Source organism: Poeciliopsis prolifica, unplaced genomic scaffold (assembly GCF_027474105.1).
Source record: "Poeciliopsis prolifica strain line A6 unplaced genomic scaffold, Auburn_PproV2 SCAFFOLD016, whole genome shotgun sequence".
Taxonomy (NCBI): domain Eukaryota; kingdom Metazoa; phylum Chordata; class Actinopteri; order Cyprinodontiformes; family Poeciliidae; genus Poeciliopsis; species Poeciliopsis prolifica.
The window spans coordinates 6,026,459-6,044,073 of record NW_026562391.1 but is presented as its reverse complement, the minus strand read 5'-3'; the positions used below and the strand labels follow the sequence as shown (position 1 = coordinate 6,044,073).

Sequence of the window (17,615 nt, the reverse complement as noted above, 5' to 3'; positions counted from 1 at the left end):
TTTTTTTTATACGATTACCTAAATATCAGTTTGTAAATCCTTTATAAATGCAAAAACAAATATTCTTTGCCAAAGAAATGAAGGAAAAAAATAAACCAATATAATTTGAAAATAAATCATAAACAAACAGAACCCCAGATGGGTGGAATATATTTGTTCACAGAGCAGAACGCTAACATGGCACTTGTTTAAACTCTTTGAAAGTCCCCGCCCACACACTCACGCACCCCTCCCACTCACACTCTAACCCCAGCATCACCTGTCACTAGGAGCCTCATTAAGTTGACAGGCCTTGGCCCGTCAGGGCAGGCCGACACGTCAGAGCCCGATCCCTTCCTGTCATGGCGTGATGGATCTCCCCACCACTGGCTGCCAAGCTGCCACTCACGTCCACCTTCACATGGCCTTCCATCAGTAAACACTCGCAAAGCATCCTGTTGATCAGCTCATTTGGATATATCCACTATCGCCTTTCCTGTTCAAGCACAAGGGCCTGGTCAAGACTGGCTGTTTTCGCAACTTCTCCTCTGACTCCCCATGTCGATACGGAGTGCAAAGTGTGGTGTACCGATGCTTACCGTACCTCTACTGGAACTTTACCCTGTGGGTTAGGATCAACGAGGATTGGATCAGCAGTGTGTCGAAGCGAAGGTGTGGAGTTACGAAGACGACTGAATGAAACGGACGCAGCTGCACAAGTAGAACAGACATAACTGGATGAATCAGACCTGAAATATTCTGCCAGAAACATGAAGAAAAGCAAATAAAAAAAAAGCTTTAACATAAAAGTTGAACTTATAGGAGATAAGCTTTGAAAAACCACACTTTAATTTCATAAGACCATTATCAGAAAAAAAGATATTCAGAAAAAAAAAAATCAATCTCTGAATTTACGACAGATTTGTAACGATCTATTATGGTTTTTCGATGGTGAGTGGAAAAATGTTAATTCGTACAGGATATTGCTAAGTTGTACTTGAATAAAGATGCCAATAATCTAATGCACTGATTTATGACTTTTACTTGTAACAATTAAAATAAAATAAAACCATGTAATATTTTTGTTCTATTCAGCAATGATGCTCTACTTTGTTTCGGTCTGCCACATAAAATCCCAATGTAGTGTATAATAAAATCAGTGGTTTTATCATGACAAAATATGAAAAGCTCACAGGTACGTCAGGTCAGAAACTGTCCAATCGTTTTTCATCTTTCAGAGACACATGACATAAAACCCTTGTGAATTTGTTCTGCTGCTTTTTATTTCATTTCATTTTATTTTTTCAAACACTGCTTGTGAAGCCAGCCCAACAAAGGAGAAGAACAGAGAGACCGGCAGCTTTGGTGATAACAGTCTCAGACACCTGACACTTCCACTGCCAGATCCCTCCATCCAACATTCTGGTGAGTCTCTTCCTCTGTTCGTATCTTCTGAGAGCTCCTGGTGGCAGGCCGGGTCCTGATGAGACGTGTGTCCCTCTGCTGCAGCTATTTGACAGAAGACAGCTACACACACACAGAAAGAGAACTGGCCAGTTTTGAAACGAAATGTCTGGTTTTCTCACACACGCAGATCCCAGAGGTGACATGGATGCTAAAAAAAACGTAGAGGTTATTTTAATAGCCTGGTAGGCCCAGGTAATTAGGTTATCCAATTGAACGGTCTTGTTTGCATTTTTGTCTGTTAGGACTTTGTGTTTGGGGGTGAATTTAGGCCAGGATTTGTATTTTCTTTTCTCCGTGCAGTATGAGCTGTGGTTTCTTTAATAGTTTGTAATAATTGGAGGTTGTTCATCATTTCGTTGAGAAGGCTGTTAAGCTGACTGGAGTTTTCTGGCACAACCTACTTTCTAAGTGGATGGAAAGAACAAAGCCAGAAATAGGTCAAGATTCCAGAAAACACTTATTTGGAAATTTTCATTTTAATAATGCAAATGGGATTTTAGACAATAAAAAATGGTTCATTCTGGTCCTATTTTTATTCATTCACAAGCACAGATTTTTGTCTCTGGAGACTTTGGGTCGCCTGTGAGAGTGGAGCCGTACGTTCGACAGGAGGTTCTTCAGTATTCCTCTCACTGTTGCTGGCCAGACGTGCAAGCGTAAGGGTCCTGCAGGTGAGCGGAGAGAAAAACAGCCGATCCAACAATTTTATCCTCTTCCCACATCCACAGCCTCAGAGGGCATGCATTATTCACCGGAGAAGAAAAGGGGCGTATCTCCGCAGGGGGGTTGGTGGGAATAAAGAAACCTACAGATGAAGGGAGGGACAGTATGGGGCAGAGATGGAAGGATAACAGCACGTCTGGGTGGAGGAATAGAAAAGCAAAGAAAGAGAAAAAGCAATCCAACTACAGATAGAAAGTCAGTCACAAGATCCAACAAAAGTGATGAAGACGATAAGGCAAGCTGGTTATTTGGAGACGAGGGTGAATACTTTTAGCAACACGCTGCAGAGTATAGCAACAACTGAACTGAAATGCCTGGAAGATGTCGAGTTAATTGTTGGATCGCTGAAGCTTATATAAGCATTCAGCTGTCGTAAATCTAAAATTAGAGTGCAGCATAGAACTGGAATTAAGTTAAAGAGCGAGCCTTAAATGAAACGTAATCCTCTGATGAGCTGTTATAAATAATGGAACAGATTTTTTGGCTGACAAACAATTTAAAAGCAGAATTTCTGAGTGAATATCTGTGGCCCAATTTTAGCACAGAATATTTTGATCTAATGTTAAAAAAAAAAAAAAAAGATAAATTCTTTGCCAAAGTTTTCCTTTGGAATTCATTATTTCAGTATATTTACACATTGCTAATGGTTTGACTGCACCTTGGGAAATCCGGTGGTATTCAGGAGCCAATGTTTAATAAATGTTCTCCATGATTGCCAAAGTCTTTGTTGCCGTCTCAATGTTTCCCACAGATCTATTCTTATTGAACTCATGTTGACAGGATTTTTTTTTCTCCCATTGTATTCCACCATCTGTCCTTCCTCGCTCAGGATGCAACTTCTCCCTTTTCCATGCAATCAATTTATCTTTACACAATTTGTTTATTTGCTGTATTCCATTGTTCTACCTGCAACACTTCTCTACTCTCTTTCAACCACTCAAATTTAAGTTTTATTTTATTTACACGAACACTGAAGGTCTGAATGTTCTTTTCCTTGTGAGTGCTGCACAGCTCAAACGATCTATTTTAGTGGTGGGACTCGATTAAACCGTTTAATCAACTTATTTTGCAGGGTTTGTAATGAATCGGTCACAGTTTAATCGAAAACTGCACATTACCAAAACAGGCAACTTTTTCAACTCAAAAACCCTTCGTGTTGGTTTAGCAACAGGTACACAGTGCACTGTGGACATTGACATTAGCGTTGGAGAGGTCTGTCATTGCTGCAACATGTTTTGCACTGAGATACAAAACTCCCCTCTGCACGACTTTCAGTGTCTGTTTCAGCGTCCCTTCAGATCATGTTTTGAAGCAAAAATTAACTTCCAGTAGGCAAATATAAGCGACGTTGTCGCTGTTTGCTGAAGTGGCATGTGCATCAGCTCAATGGACGTACCAGAAACACACAAAACAAAAGGTTCTGACCAGAACAAAAGCGCTAATAATTGATTCATCAAAATCATCGTGTTGAAGTAGAGGCCTTCGTTTATTCATATAGTGCTAATTTATAACTAATATAATATCAAGATGCATTACAAAAATGTATTTTTTAATCCTATCATTCAGACAAATTCCAAGTCAAGTACATGGATTCTAATCCAATCCTAGTTATCGATTAGTGCATTTTACTGTTGGAATCGCTAACATTTTTCCCATCTAAGAACACCACAGACCCCGGGGATTTCCTGCATCAGCGCTCTAATTTACCTTATGTCAAACAATACAACCTCAGGCAAACTAACAGAGCAGGTTACTGAGGTTTTCCCTCCTGAACACAAACACATCGTCTACCTTCTCTTCGTTGCTCTGGTGTCTGACAGCCTCTCTGCTGAACACCCACACAAGCATAGCTTTGTTAATTGTATGCACCACAAACCTATCAAATTAAATTTGCACACAAAACCCGACTACGTTATTACTTGGCTCACTGTTCACCCGCCTAATTAATTGAATTAGGCAGCAGACGTACGTCATCCTAATCAGAACGTGTGTGCCGTATCTGGCAGCTTCATCTGTAACCACTGCTGCTCAGCAAAGTGTGAAGGGTAAGATGGGATAATGACATTTTAATTCAGGTTCTCTTGGGTTCTCGCTCATCTTAAAAATGAAACGTTTTTTATCGTGGTCACATTAATGCTTGTGCAAATTTATGACCAGGCAATGCAGGGGGATGCGTGAAGTGTCGGCTTTGAGCCCAAAACCTAACTTCGCTTGTTTACTCATGTCATGAAGTAAAAGCTGCTCTATGAGGTATTATTTTTTGTAAATTCATCAGTCTCATAACTTCAAAAAACTAATCTGAAGATTTAATATTTTTCCACTAAAAGAAAGCATGAGGAGATTTTTGTATGTTCGTTGGGACCCAGAATGAATCCACTCAAATTTTTTGACATATTAATAACACAAATCCTAACCTAAACATTACTGATAAAAAAATTTATTATTAACTGGAAACAAACACTGAACCATAATTGAAACTGATATAAAGACCTAATATTAACTAAGGGCTTGCATAGCTACTTGGGTAAATTAGTCAAGACTTTCCAGAGATACAAATTCATCACAGATCTTACTTTTAATATTACTGTGAAGAATGTTTCCACATCAAGTGCTGATCCTGTAATTACAAACATGCAGTAAATTCTTTGAGCAAGTCACATTCAAAGTTCACCAGAAGCAGTAAATATATAAATGTCTGTTTAATTGTAGATTATTTCAAAACCTTCTGTATTTCCATTTGAAACAAAATACGATTATTAACCTTTGTAAAACTCTGCTTAGTGCCAACTGAGGAGAAACCTTTGCATGTGCGGTCAGTTCATAAAAGCCACAGGTTTAGATAACAGCTTACTTTGACTTAAGGCTGTTTTACGTAAGATGCAAAAAGACAGAGCTAGCTTTACCACGTGCAGCCACTGCACTTCACTAAACTTCACAAGAGGTGATGCTTTGAGGAAATGTGTTGAAAAAAATCTGTGTAGGATAATGGTTTCATATTCAACATCAGCACCCAAATAGGATTAAACATTTGTCACCGAGTCACAAAAGACTGTGGGTGATTTCTACAATATTTTTAGTGCTCATGTACAAGCAGACAAAAATACTATTGTTCAAACAATGAAAGATAAAAAGCAAATTTGCAAACCAAAAGACTGTTTTAACAAAGTAAAACCTGTCCTGAAAGGACATTTTTATTGATTAATCAATGCTCGGAAATCTGCAAGCTGATGCTCATGCTGATGATCTTTAACATTCATGTACGAAATAACATCTTAATTTGGAAACCTTTTGGTTAGAGCTTCCTAAAATGGTATGTTTTTATCCTTCCTCATGACATCTTTCAAATGATGTCCTGCTCTATGTCCTCTGTTTCATCCCTTATTCATTTTCATCACGCTCCAAAGAGAAGAAACACCAGAATAGATCGCAGCAGCAGCAGTCTTTCAGAGCCATCGTCAGACAAAGGACGGACAGAGAGTCAGGCGTTGTCAAAGCCAATGTTCTTTTTTTTTATTATTACCATGATGTCTGTGCTTTTATCACCACTGCAGACAACAAATATCTCTTAAAGCCAATGGGCAGCAGCTGGAAAAGTTCCTCCTGGATGGCGAGTGGGCTTTGGACATTCATTTGATCTGCTGCACACCGAGGGATTGCTGCTGCAGGATGAAGGGTGACAGACAGCAGTTGAGGACAGCAAACTGGTAGTAGTGGCTGTCAAGGCTGTGTTGAACCTGTATTGATAAGGTGCATTGGTGTTGACTGGTCCAAGCTTATAAAGTACTAAGTTACTTATTTATATTATACAATGGGACATTTTTCGGTATATTTCTATTGGAGCTATTGATGTGAAATTCACGTCAGATGTTGCCAACACCCACACATACAAAGAAACCAATAAGTCCACAAAACTACAGTAAGTAAGGGTGCAGTTGGAGAATTTTACTTCACTTTCATAAAGTTTCCATTGAGCCAATTATACAAGGATTTTCAGCAGAAGAAAGAAAATTTTAGATGTCTTACGGACCACACTATACTAAAAAAACTAGGAGGCCTTATTGGACCTAATATAAAGGCACACAGATTGCCTCAAGGCTTCACTCTGATTACACTAGAGATAATGCCGTCTCTTCCATTGCATCTGCCTACCGGTAAGTCGGCATTACATTTCAGAAAAGGGGTACAGGACACGCCTCTTGTATTGATAAAAACTGGCAACACAGACTTGGTTCAACACACTGACCTCAGCCGCCGCAGAAAGCATCAAGTAGATACTATTACACATCGCTTTCTCTGCTGTCTGTCTTGTAATCATCTCCTCTGCATATTTAATCCCCCCTTCCTCCTTCCTGTCTTCGCATCAAGCGTCTGGGGTTAATGCGGGTTCAACCCGTCGCAGACTCCGTTCTCCTCCGTTGGAGATGACTTGTGTTTTTGCCTTAAAGGAACAGATTTTAAATGGAATTATGTGGCAAAATAAAAGAGCAGAATAAAGAAATGGGAGAGAAATAAACATTTGTTGTTTTCTGTAAGACTAATCCAAAATCAGAGTTTAAATCATTTTTTTTCCTCCAACAGGACTTCAGCCTGAGAATACCTAATAGACATTTTGAGAGCATACATGGAGTGAGTTCAAATTAAAAAGTGCATTAATGAATTTGCACACACAATCTGCCTTGAAGACTGACCATAGCCTTCAAGGCAGATTTTGCAAACTCCTGCTGACATAGATGCCTAAAATACTAGTCTCCCCAAAACTATAAATACAATTAGTCACATCTTTTGTTAAAAAAAACAAAAGTAAAAAAAAAGAAGAAAATCTTCACATCTACAAGATGCTGCCATGTGCCATGAATCCAGAGAGCAACAAGCTTATCCGATCACGCTGCTGACACCCGTGTATGTTGATGTTGTTTGCAGCTTTCATTTCCAGACAGACACCGAGCTGCGTGGCTCACACTAATTGGCCGCATCTCAATCGCATCAAGTCAAAATGCCAGCAGAGAGGCTCGGCGTGGCGTCTCGGCTGCTGTCAAACAGGCTGTGCTCTGAATGACAGAACACCTGCCATCTTTTTGCGAGGAGGCCGACAGAGTACAAGCAGGTAGAGCTTTACTGTGCAGGATCAAAATAAGCACCATGTCAAATGCGTCGGTGTAACAGGAAAGGAAAGGAGGCTAACAACTTCTCCGGGAGGTGATAAAGACTGACAAAAGTTAGGAATTTTAAACTTAAATTGGCTGAAACACAAATGCTGTCAATGACTAAATGCCAGAAACGGTGGTGGACGCTTGGAGATTTCTTTGCATCTGCTTCTGGCAAAGTATAGTAGGACATTGTTTTCTTTTCTGTTTGAGAATTGGTTCAGGGTAGAGGAGTCTGTCGTCCAGGTTTATATAGTATACGTTTTATAATAGAGGCGAGCCAGAGCAAATCAGATTTCCAAAAGAAAAAGGTATTTCACTTATTCTGTCTGAAGGGTCAAACCAGATAAGCTCAACATTAATCTGATTTAAATTTAACATGCGTTTAAATTCAACTAATAATATTGTTCTTGATAGGAACTGAGATAGAAACAGAAAGTTTCGGGAAAAATTGGAATTTGGTGGTTTGACAATGTTAGTCAGACAAATAATGTTGTTAAAAAAACAACTTTAAATCTAAAATCTCATGGGGCATGAATGGTTTAATGGTTCAACATCAAAATATATGTAAAACTGATCCCATGTCTATATTAAAGTGACACACCTGTGACATATGGGATGATCAATCAGAGGCTATATAGCATGACGTCATCCGATGCTGTTCCTACAGAATCTTCTCACGAAATGCAAGGATTCTGTGTGACAGAGAATCTCTGGCGGTCATCCGGGATTCATAGAACCGTAGTTACATACGTAACATTCGTTCTATTTCATCCCTACTGACCGTCAGAGGGCGGTGCTGAAAGCACTGAATGATGAATACCAGCGATGACACAAGGAATCCTGAGCACAAACCTCACTGAGAAGGCCCAGAGGACCCTTGTAAAAGAACCTGGTCCAGAGGATGAGAGGAGGCCACATTCACATTGTAAAACCTACTGAATGTGCTCGGAGAAGCCCATGACGCAGCAGCACATATAGCTTCCAGTCGAACTCCTCCTAAGGTGGCCCAAGAAGTGGAAACGCTCCTGGTAAAGTGTGCCTTCACGCCAACTGGCCGGACCTGGCGTCCCGCAGCGTAGGCATGACAGATGACATCCACAATCCAATGGGAGAGATGCTGTTTGGACAGAGAGCAGCCTAATCTAGGGCCTCCATAGCACAAGAACAGCTGGTCTTAGCATTTTAAAGCAGCAGTGGCTGCAAGATAGGCCTCCAGCGACCTCACCAGCCACAGCAACTCAGAACCATCACCAGCGTCCCCTGAGATGGGCCAAAAATGGTTGGTTACAATGAAAATGAGAAAACACCTTAGGGACAAATGCTGGGTTCGGCCACAAGGTAACACTAGAGCCATCTGAACACCACCTGAGGGTTGATGGGCTGACAGAAAGAGCATGTAACTCACTGACCCTCTCAGCTGACACAATAGCTAACAAAAAGCAGTTTTACATGACAACCATTTGAGGTCCGCCCGAACTAAAGGCTCAAATGGAGGGTGGCACAGAGCAGTGAGGACCAAGGACAGGTCCCAAACTGGTGCTTACGGGGCCGTTGGCAGGTGCAGTCTACGAGCACCAGGCAAAACAAGAGAAACAAGATTACAGTCATCAATCTCAGCATGACTAGACAATATAGCCGCTACATAGGCCTTAAGCGTCAAAGGAGTGCGGCCCTTATCAAGAAAGGACTAAAGAAACTCCAAAATAGTGGGAACCGCACAGGTGACTGGATCATCATTACGGGCAAAACACCACTGGGAAAACAGACTCCATCTGTTTTCATATTGCTGACGAGTGGAGAATGCCCTGGCACTCAAAATAGTGTGCCTGACAGGAGCTGAATACCCAGTCAGCTGCTGTTGTGGTTGTGCAGCCCTGGCAAGTGCACCTCCTGCAGGGTGGACAGGTGAACACATGCCCATTCCAGGAGATTCTGGGACTCCTTCAGAAGCTGTGCTGACCTGGTGCCACCTTGGTGGTTGATGAAAACAGAGGTGTTGTCCGACCAAATCAGGACATGCCTCCCCTCCAGGTGGGGCAAAAGTCCCTGAGCTGCTGATGAGAAAAACATCTGACGGTTGACCTGGTGGCATCACTTTCTCTCCCCAAGAACTCTAGGGTCTGGGGGGGCGGCGGCCAAAGTCTGCGGTCCAGGTATGCCTGGTTGACGGAACGGCACACAAAATCCCTCATGGATCTCTGCTGTACGGCATGAGGGCGAAACCCACCAGCTCGATAACAAGCCTGAAGCGGCAGCCGAATGCTGGGGCCAGCAGAAGCCAAACATCATCACACAGGGCCTCATTTGGGGACACGATGAGCGAGGCTCTTGGGTCCCGCCAACAAGCATGCAACTCCCAGAGGTACTCCTCAGATGAAGGGATAGAAGAAGACGCTGCCTTTTTCTGGCAGCGCTTGAAAAAGACACTGCCAGGAGTGGACTCCATCACTTGCAGGACATCCAGCTGCAGCTGCCTCAAGGCCATACGCACGACGTCCTGCATTGAACTGTCACCAGCCACAAGCCACACTGAGACAAAGAGCGTGAGCTGGTCTCCAAAGCGCGAGACGACTGTACCTCCTCTTCCTCATTCCTGAAGTGAGAGACAGAGGCAGCCAAAGACAGTACATCCTCCTCCACAGCCAACTCTGGCAGAGGTGTGGAAGAGAACCCAGCCATGGGAGCATCCACCTTTTGAGGTGCCTGAAGAAGGGATTTCATCTCTGCCAACTCTGCAGACAAAAGCTCAACCCTTGTGGAAAGACTCTGGCCAGATTTAGCTCGCCTCTTCTTAGGAGGAGCCACAGAGGCTGTGGCCTCAGTTCTGCGCTTAGAGCGCCTTGCAGTGGCCACCTGCCTAGAAGGTGGAAGGTCAGCTCCACATTCAGGGTGTAACTGGGCCAGACGAACAACTCACCACATGGGGCATATAGCTCCAGTTCATGCAGGGATTGTCTGACAGGGCCTCAATCAGGTAATTATGCCCGAGGCAGGCAGGGCACAGGTCGTGACCATCATCTGCCTGAAGCACAGTCCCGCTATCCACACAACAGTGGGAGCTATTCATAATCAAAACTGAAGTGAGTCCCACCACAGGCATACAGAGCAGACCACAACTGGGAGAGGGGGCGGAGAACGCAACCGTCACCAATCAAAATAGAAGAGCAACAAAGGGGCTGATACCGTCAGCTATGCCCAGAACAAAGGACAAGAAAAATATGAAACCGAGAGAGGGGGCAAAAACGCTGCCGTCACCAATCAAAGCAGCAAATGAAGACAGGTGAATCCAACACAAAACTATGATCACAAGATCGGCTGAAACTGGGAGAGGTGAAGAGATGCTACCATCACCAGTCACAGAGAAAAAAACAAAACACCGGACCAATGATAGGCAGATGCAGTCCAGCTACGTCCAGGACAGGACGAATAAACAGATCAAGAATGGGCGAGGGGGTGTAAACGCTGCCGCAGAGAAGACAAAGGGACTGACGCCGTCAACCACGGCTGGACAGGACCAAAATCCAAACAAAACTGGGAGAGGGAGCAAAAAGGGCACTCGTCACCAATCAAAGTAATAACAAACCGCCTGTAAGGTCGGCTAAAATTGGAGGGGGGGGGCGAGACGCAACCGTCATCAATTAAAGCGAAACGGCAATCTTAGAAAGGCTAACACCGTTACCAAAGCTCCAACAAACAGTACCGTGAGCGAAGATTCATTGCAGCCCTAGGGGGGCAACACACCGCTTCTCCAACCAGCAGGCAGTCGGGCTTCCAACGACGGTGAAAAGCTCCAGAAATCCAAAAGGCTGATGCCATACAAAGCGAAACGCACGCGAGAAGAAAAGAGGAACAGAGCATCGGATGACAATATGCTATATAGTCTGTTTGATCATCCGATACGTCACATGTGTGACTCTGTTGGTATTGCTCGAATGGTACATGCGCGAAGGGAACATTCAGTGCTTTCAGCACCGCCCTCTGGCAGTCAGTAGGGATGATATAGGACTGAAATGTATCTTGTTTTGTCAGTTTTTGTTCGCTTTGTGTTTTCTCCATTAATTTTGCAGTTAGGAATTTTAGATGTGTCAAGGCACTAACCTAGTGACCTAGTGAAACATCGGTTAGTACCACCTGGGTGTGGGTCGGCATAAAGGCTGAGCCGGGCATAATTTGGCCTTCATGCCAACGCCAAATTGAAGGCCCTCCATGCAACCGGTGGAGGTTTGGTCACATGGAGGTCTGTCTTTCCTCGGACCTGCATGCTTGATTGGAGGTCTGTCTTTCATGGCACCACTCTGATTGATTGTAGGTCCTTCTTTCCTCAGACCTCCCTGATTGATTGTAGGTCTGTCTTTAATGGCAGCACTCTGGTTGATTGTAGGTCCGTCTTTCCTCAGACCTCCCTGATTGATTGTAGGTCTGTCTTTAATGGCAGCACTCTGGTTGATTGTAGGTCCGTCTTTCCTCAGACCTCCCTGATTGATTGTAGGTTCGTCTTTCCTCAGATCTCCGTGATTGATTGGAGGTCTGTTTTTCATGGCACCACTCTGGTTAATTGGAGGTCCATCTTTCCTCTGACCTCCCTGGTTGATTAGTGGTCTGTCTTTGCTTGCATTCCTCTGTTTGAAGGGAGCCCTCTGTTTGCAAGCTGGGAGTGGTTCAAAGTAAAGACCAAGCCAGACTATTCATGGAGACCCCTTGTTGATTCCAGGTCTGCCTTTGCTTCGACTCTTCTGGTTGCAGGGAGACCGTTGGTTGGGCGGTGATTCTCGGATGGTTGTTTTCATCCGAGAGTTTCAACTTCATCTTCAGATCTGCAACCAGAGCCTGCAGAGATTTCATGGTTTCCTCCTGTTCTCTGAATTTGGAAACTTGCTCAGAGTGACTTTTGAGCCGCTCCTCATACTTAAGTCAAACTCTGTATTCTTCCATCATTACTTCAATCAGACCTTTGTTGCAGGAGGCATATTTTTCAGCCTCCCTATTGAAATAATCCAGCTGTTGAAAAATAATCGTCAGTTGTAACCATAGAAGAGCAAGAAACCGTTGAGCCACCTGTAATCTCTTGACCGTTTCTTCCATGGTCATGTTTGACATTCATGCGACGTTCTTTTTCTAGCATTTTTTGCCGTTTTTGAATCTCTTCCTGCTGGGATATGACTTCACTCTGACATCCAGTTATTCACTCTTTTTCCTCATTGAGATCAAAAGTTTTACTATGCAGTTCTTTTTTCAGGTCGTCTACCTACCTAGTGAGATCACTGATGTGTTGACTAGTCTCTTCACTCCAATCATTCTTGTAGGACTCATCCCTTGTGGCCTTGGGATACTTTGACCTCCTCTCATGGTATTGGTATTGGGAGGCCACATAACCACATTTCTTTTGTTTTCTTGACTCTGCAACTCTAGTGAAAACAAGGATAGAACAGGAAACTGTAGATGGTTGGTAAGTTTACCAGTTTTCAATTGAGTTGAGAGGCTTGAGGTCAGCAGTTGGAGTTTTTTTCTTGCTCGACTTCCAATAATGTTGGACTTTCCAAGTCGCCGGAAGGACTTGGTTCCCCGTGGATCTCTTTTGCTTCATCTTCCGGCTCAATGGGGCTGTCATCTTCATCTTCAAAACAAAGGACAGCGTCGTAGTTGACTTGGATGTTGAGCTTCATCATCTCGATCCATGAAAGCTCAGCTGGTAAAGCTTCATGTTCATAAGTAATAAGTTGTAGCTTCATGTTAATATTCTGGGAAGTTCTTGCTTCTCTGAAAAGCGTGTAATATCTGGAATCGATATCCCGCTAGTTTCGATTAATTTCAAATGTGTTCTGAAGACTGATCTGTCGCGATAGAACTGTGGAACAGGTCTGAGAAAACGCTGTCTGTGTGCTACAATCAAGAGAGAGATTCCTTTGTGGTATCACAGTGATGTTATAACCGCTGTTGTCATTGAGACCATTGGAATTGAACATGTTAATTCAACCTGCTGTTTGCAAAATGCCATACAGTAGCACTAATGACGTAGATAGAGGAGAATGATTCGGACTGTGCAGCTAAAAACAATAAATAAGACCTGGATGAGGTGACCAATCCTGGGCATTAAATTGGCAACATGTTGAAAATTGAAGGCTCGCAGTTGAGCCAGAAGCCAGAACTGCTGACAGCACAGTAAACAGAGATCATTTAAATGATCTCTGATCATTTAAATGATCTCTAATCATTTAAATTTATTTGCTGATCATTTAAATGATCACAGATCATTTAAATGATCTCTCTCTGATCATTTAAATGAGATCATTTAAATGATCTCTGATCATTTCATTCAAATGAACGATCTCTGATCATTCATAATATCATTAAGATAATAGGATCTTAATGATATTATCATTAAGATTATCATCTTATTATCCTATTATTATTATTATCATCATTAAGATTGTCATCTTAATGATGATGATAATAATAATAATAATATTGGAATGGAAATCAACTTACACACAGACGGGAAAATGCTAACTGAAGTGCTAACTGCCATTTAAAAACTTTCCATTTACAGATTTTTATATTTTTTTATGGGAATACATCTATCAAGATAAGAGGGATATATCATAAAATTAGATAAAATTTGACTTAAACACCTAGTTATAGATTATTATTATTCAGTCTCCTGTAATGCGGCTCGTACCGCTGCGTGCCCATCCTTTTACTTTAAATAAGGTATTAGTTATTTTTCTTACTTATTAGCCATGTTTAGTATGCTGAATGGAGTAAGTAAATTACAGACAACATGCTAGTGATGCCTCACATGCTACTGAGAGTATTCACGCTAACATTAGCATTTTGAATAATTTTGGCTTATACATTACTTTTAGCATACTGAATGGTGCAAGTCCATGTCAGTGAACATTCTTGTGATTCTCCACGATACTTTGTAATCTCTTTAGCCACGCTGAGCATTGATGCTAATTTTTAGCATCAGAACGTTGGGTCCAAACCGAAGGGCACACTTTGGCAGGCCCCGGTTAAATTTCTTCAGAAATTTTCTAGTCTTAACACTACATTTATTCAGACTGAAAAATCACATTAAAAGCAAACAACTGATAAATTTGTGAGTTTTTCCAGATGCTGAAAAAAAAAATAAAAAATTTGCAAAACTTATTCTGCATCGTCACTAAACGGTTCAATCCACTGGTCTGATCTCCATTTCATTTCACAATCCATGCTTCTGGTTGTTCAGGCTGAAAACAGATGATAGAGGGGAAGTTACATCAGTCTGGAATTTTAGTCCAACTGCAAGTTAGTGATACATTTTAGTGTCCTAGCAAACAATCAGCCAGGCCTGGAGTTACTTTGAGAAACAACACATCAGAAAAATAAACTATAACAAGGAGAAAATATCTGAAATAGAACAGCCAAACAATAAGAAGCTGAATCCTGGGAACTTTCTGAGCATATGACAACTAGAATAACACTGCCCTCAACAGGGAAAGCAGTAAAACAGTCCAGTTAATCTCTTTTCAGTCAAACTTTATTAATTTTGTCAAAACAAACCAAAATGAAAAATAGAAGACTGTGAACAAATGAAAGCTATAATCACTCCCCTCCCCATCTTCTCCTCAACCAGCTGTCTAAATATGGCTCAGCAGGATTCATCCTCGAATGAACGTGAGCCTCACCAGACAGCAAATAAATTCAAAACAAACAAAAAAAAAAATCACTGAGCGTCAAAGCTCTTCCCAGCTTTGAGCTGAGAACTGTTTCTAATCGTTCCCTATTCCGACTCGTTGTTGTGGCAGGCCATTTGTAGAGATTCACATTAACTCACTGTAATAGATAACTCTTCATTGATCTTATTTAAAACTAGATTATCACACACAAACTGCACCGAAAAGAAAGCTAGTCATCATTTACATCGGATTAAACATGTTAATAAATTAATCAGCCATTAGTCCCCATATCCCGCTGCCCCAACTTGTTATTTCATAAAAATATCCACAAAAAAATAAAAATAAAAAAAATAAAATACAGAAAATGTCCAGCATTCTGTTCATCCCTCCCGTCCTGAGCTGTTTCAAGAACCGGACTTGCAGTGAAGGTCGACTCGCCTTCGGAGACGAGAGCACCATCAGCGGTGGAGCGTTACAGTATTTTAGAGGACTTGATAGCCGTTTAGGCAGATTCAGCTTGGCTTACAGCAAAGTCACAGCTACAGAAGCGAAATGATTTGATTCACATTAAAACTGTGTTGTATCTGAACTGACCTCAGCCCCAACAGGCACACAACATCTGAGCCTCCTGAACGGACTGAGGGCCGATATAAGAGGCAGGTAAGAGTTTTCAAACACACACGTTGACCTTGAGAAATTACAAACGTATAAAAAAAATGGTTTTCTTACAAATGTGATAAGATATACTGGGAAATTCCTCTTGTAGGGAAAAAAACTAATTAAAACTTCATCTTTCAGTCCAGTGAATCTGATTGGCTGACAGGGTGGTGATAATGCATATTGAGTTGGGTTTTTTTCCAGATGTTTTGCTTATTAATAATACCTTTGCATGTTAAACTGTTCACAAGCACGTCAATGCTTTGGCGAAAGCGCTGGTGCATTGTGTCCTCTTTGGTTTCTGAGGTCACCAATCGCTAGTGATCAGTTTAGGGGACGAAGACGTGAGGGCGGGGCTCGCCTCACGTACGCCTGGCTTTCTGTCTCTTGGCCTGACGTTTGGCTTCATCCAGCGCAGCGCTGTCGGCGCTGGCCTGGGCCACACTCCTCACTCCCTGGAAGCGGCTCATGAGCTGCATCAGGAGGGGAATCACCTGAAAAAAGAAAAATGTTTCAGTGCATCTGTGCAGTTAATTAGAGGAAGTATAAAACTGAAAGTTCCTATTAATGGCAATCTGGGGTTTGATCTTGAGGGTGAAGGCTATTCTGGCCAAAAGGACTTTTTGCATTGCTGGCAAATAAATATATAATTGGCTTTAAAAAGTTATTAATTTAAAAATTTAAAATGGCCAAAATATTACGTTATCTAAAGTACAACACTAAAGGCATTTCTTTTTTTTACTTTATTCTACTGGATGCTAAAAATCAGTGTATGCATCTTAATTTAGAGAATATTATCAAACACATCAGTTAAGAGTAGAGAAAAAAAATTAAGTTAAAATTCTGCTTCTAAGTAATCTATATAATGTTGTTCTTTTTAGTGGAGCTGTGTATTTTCTTCTAAAAAACGTCAAAATACCAAATTCTACCATGAATTCAGGGCACATTTTCCTACATTGCAGGTTTTAAATATGGAAACTGGACAAATCAAGGACAGGAAGAAAGGAAGGTGGAAGGAAATAAGGACATGAGAAAAGAAGAAGAGGAAAAATGTAAGAAAGTAAAGGAAGCACACCCAAAACAAAGGAAAGACATGCAGATAGGAGGGTAGAAGTCCACAAGGAAGGAAAGAAAGGAAAGGAAAGGAAGACCAGAATGGAGGTGATGTAGGACACAAGAGACAAAGGGATACAAGAAGGTATGAGGACATAAGGGATCAAATAAAAGAGGACAAGAGGAAGAAGCCAATGATACAAAAAATGAAGAGAACACAAGAAATTGAGAAAAATATTTTTGCCTACTTTCCTGCCTAATTTCATGGGTTTTTTTTCTCATTCCAACTCGTTTTTTAATGTTTTGGTATAAACCATAAAAACAAATGTTATGAGTTGTGAGTTTTATGGCTGCTAAGAAATAAGCTCTAGGCTTTCTTGTGTTTTTTTTTTATATCCTGTGCTGTTATCCCTGACTGCTGTCATGAAGTGCTAATGTTGCGGTCTTCTTCACACAAACTAAAGCTGGTACAAGATTTTTACATGTAAAACGTGAGGAAAGAAACTAAATGTGAACAGGGAGCCCGGATGAGGTCGGGTTTGACGGCTACCTTCTCGTGGTTGTACGCCGCTATCAGCAGGAGCAAGGTGAGAGGCAGAGCGATGTAGGAGCCTTGTGCAACATCCTGGTCGGGCACTTTGCGCTGCAAAGGCAAACGGAGGAGAGAAACGGCCAAATCAGAACTGACGGATTAAGACGATTAAGATGACGTTGGGGAAATGGGAGTTTTGTTTCCCCGTCTCTTACAGTGGGGTTGAAGGTGAGGGTGACGTGCTTGTGGTATCCAGTGGAAGTGAAGGAGACCTGAGGCAGAGTGAAATCGTACTGGGAGCGGGACAGGGTGGAGTACAGCATGAGAATGTAGCTCTGCAGAAGACAAAAATCACAGATTGGGTGGACAGGTCATAAACTGCATATAATTAGTAGGAAT

General features: G+C 41.9%; 1 protein-coding gene across 1 annotated transcript in view; it reads right to left on the bottom strand.

Moving 5' to 3' along the window:
* Positions 1 to 14,817: 14,817 nt before the first annotated feature.
* nomo (nodal modulator) overlaps positions 14,818 to 17,615 on the bottom strand; it is a 30,268-nt gene continuing 27,470 nt past the window's right edge. Inside the window, 3 exon segments of the mRNA XM_055041074.1 lie at positions 14,818 to 16,125; positions 17,235 to 17,327; positions 17,432 to 17,551. Of these exon segments, the coding sequence (XP_054897049.1) occupies positions 15,994 to 16,125; positions 17,235 to 17,327; positions 17,432 to 17,551 (345 nt within the window). The 3' untranslated portion in view covers positions 14,818 to 15,993.